The sequence below is a fragment of the Gymnoscopelus microlampas genome (assembly GCF_963454915.1).
Source record: "Gymnoscopelus microlampas genome assembly, chromosome: 1".
Taxonomy (NCBI): domain Eukaryota; kingdom Metazoa; phylum Chordata; class Actinopteri; order Myctophiformes; family Myctophidae; genus Gymnoscopelus; species Gymnoscopelus microlampas.
This window is the reverse complement of record NC_139962.1, coordinates 20,607,359-20,609,756: the sequence shown is the minus strand read 5'-3', so window position 1 is coordinate 20,609,756 and position 2,398 is coordinate 20,607,359. Positions and strand designations below refer to the sequence as shown.

The following is a 2,398-nucleotide window of genomic DNA, read 5'->3' as shown; positions in this document are numbered from 1 at the left end:
TGTAGTAACCGTAGATTTCCATTGCTTTGTCAATTAGTTCATCTAATCACCTGATCTACTATTGGTGCTCGTTACGCTGTCTGTCTGTAAGCCAAGAGTGGGTGTTGATGAGGGGGCTATATAAGATCCTTTGTGATATGCTGTGACATCACCAGACGTGCCCATATACGGATATCTCTGTATGTCTGACCATGTCTCCTTTATTCCCATATATGGATGGAGATCCGGTTCTGGACAAATGGATCTCCATTTACATGTATGCCATACCACCTATCCGACCAACTTAACGCCGGGCACCGCACTTCCTCAGGTCCTCATCATGACGTCACAAATTATCAGTATATATAGAGCCCCCCGACCTCACAGCTAGCAGACGGATAACAGAAGCACAAGATAACTGAGTGTTATAGATAACTGTGAATAACTAATTAAGCCCATTTTATTGAATGTCCACTATTCAGAACCTACAGGCACAGGACCCATTTGCAGATGGTGGTGATCACGTTTCAGCCGCCAAAGATGGCTTGATCCACATCAGAATCCAGCAGCGCAACGGTAGGAAGATGATCACTACCGTCCAGGGCATTTCTGCCCAATATGACATGAAGAAGCTCATGAAGGCCTTCAGGAGGACCTTTGCCTGCAACGGGTCGGTGAATGAACATTCAGAGTACGGTGAAGTCATCCAGCTGCAGGGAGATCAGCGCAACAACATAAAACAGTTCCTCAAAGACCAGTCCATCGCCAAAGAGGAGCAAGTCCGAATCCACGGGGGCTAGAATCTTCTAGATCAGTGGTTCTCAAAGTGGGGTCCTTGAGGGGGTTCCGAATGGACCTTTACAGGTCTGTAACTCTGAGAGAGAGAACCTTAAGGGTACATTTGGTTCCTTCTGTACACTAAGAGTTATTGGGATCCTTGACATTTAAAAGTTTAGAACCATTATTCTAGATGTTCTGCCAGTTCCTCAAAGACCACCAATCCATCACCAGAGAGGAACAGCTCTGAATCCACGGCTTCTAGAGGCTTCTAGCGGCCACCCACTCCTCATTCCTTGTCTAGTCCTGAATCAATTAAATCACTGGTTCTCAACGTTGTGTCCCCGGGGCCACCAGAAGCACTGAGGATTTTACAGTGAGTGAAGTGTAGATTGGGGTTCTAGTATTTAGTTCAGTCATTCTCCACCTTTTTAATTTCAAGGCCTCCCAGTTTGATATGTACAATATTAGGCCACGGACCCCCATGATGCCCCTTTTTTTTTTACTGCGGGACCCCAATATACAATGTAAAATCCTTAATTTAGCTCCTAGAGTTACAGACCCATAAGGGACCATTTTGTTCAATCACCGACCTGTGAGGGTCCATTTCGACTGTTGGTCTAATGGGAGATAGGGTGAGGGAAGAGGGGGGGAGAGGAGTTGATCAACGGTCGTTGATCAACGGTATCCTAGAAGTCCCGACCCGATGGCATGGCACTATCAACAGGTTGTTGGCAGGTTGTCAGCAGGAGACGATTTCCGACGCCTTCCGCGGCCGAGTCGGGCCGATATCGGCGCGGTGGAGATTTGGCTTTATTCTCTGCAGAGCGAAAGATCAAAGCCATGGAGGAGGAGAGCACAGTGAAAGAGTACCACATTCAGGCAATGTATAAGAACCTCCTAGAACTTCAAAACAGGATGAAGGAGAAGGAGATTACCACCCTCAAAGGTGGTTTCTGCAATCAGAGAGGCCCATCTGAGAATGAATCACTCATCACAATCACAGGAGAATACACAGCACCAGTACCAACGACACCACGTTCAAGAAGAATTAAGAACCAAATCGCCTCAGCACACAGAGCAGGAAAAATGTGAAATGGAAAGACTAGAAAAGGAGGATTTGGCTAAGAAGAACAGGCAACTCCAGGACAAATGGACCTCATCCAGGAAACATTGAGAACCAGAGATACTCATTGGTCCAATGAGCAGGTGAAATGGGGAAGGAGAGACAGGAACTAGCTAAAAAAAAGGAGGCTTTGGCTAAGGATAATAGGCTACTGCAGAACCACCTGGACATCATCCAGGAAGAGCTGAGATCCAAAGATACTCTGTGGTGCATGGAGCAGGATAAATGGGTGAAAGGGAGACAACATCTTGTTGGTGAAAACGAGGCTTTGGCTATGACGTATGGGCAACTCCAGAACACAAATTAGAATTCACAGAGGTAGAACTGAGGCGAAGAAACACGCTCTAGATGGAGACATAAAAGCTTTGGCTATTAAGAATAGGCAACTCCCGAACCAACTGAATCATCCAGGAAGAAATGAGAACCAAAGATACTTGTTGGTGCATGGGGAAGGGACAGGCACTACTAGATGGAGGAAATTATTCTTTGGCTAGGATGAAGCAACTCTGGGTCCAA

At 46.4% G+C, this 2,398-nt stretch overlaps 1 protein-coding gene across 1 annotated transcript; it reads left to right on the top strand.

The window, feature by feature from the left end:
• Positions 1–446: 446 nt before the first annotated feature.
• Positions 447–779, top strand: LOC311042997 (eukaryotic translation initiation factor 1b-like; the record flags this gene model as incomplete). Its single annotated transcript, XM_084054111.1, has 1 exon — positions 447–779. The coding sequence occupies one exon, from the start codon at positions 447–449 to the stop codon at positions 777–779; it is 333 nt and encodes a 110-aa protein (XP_083910237.1).
• Positions 780–2,398: the final 1,619 nt, after the last annotated feature.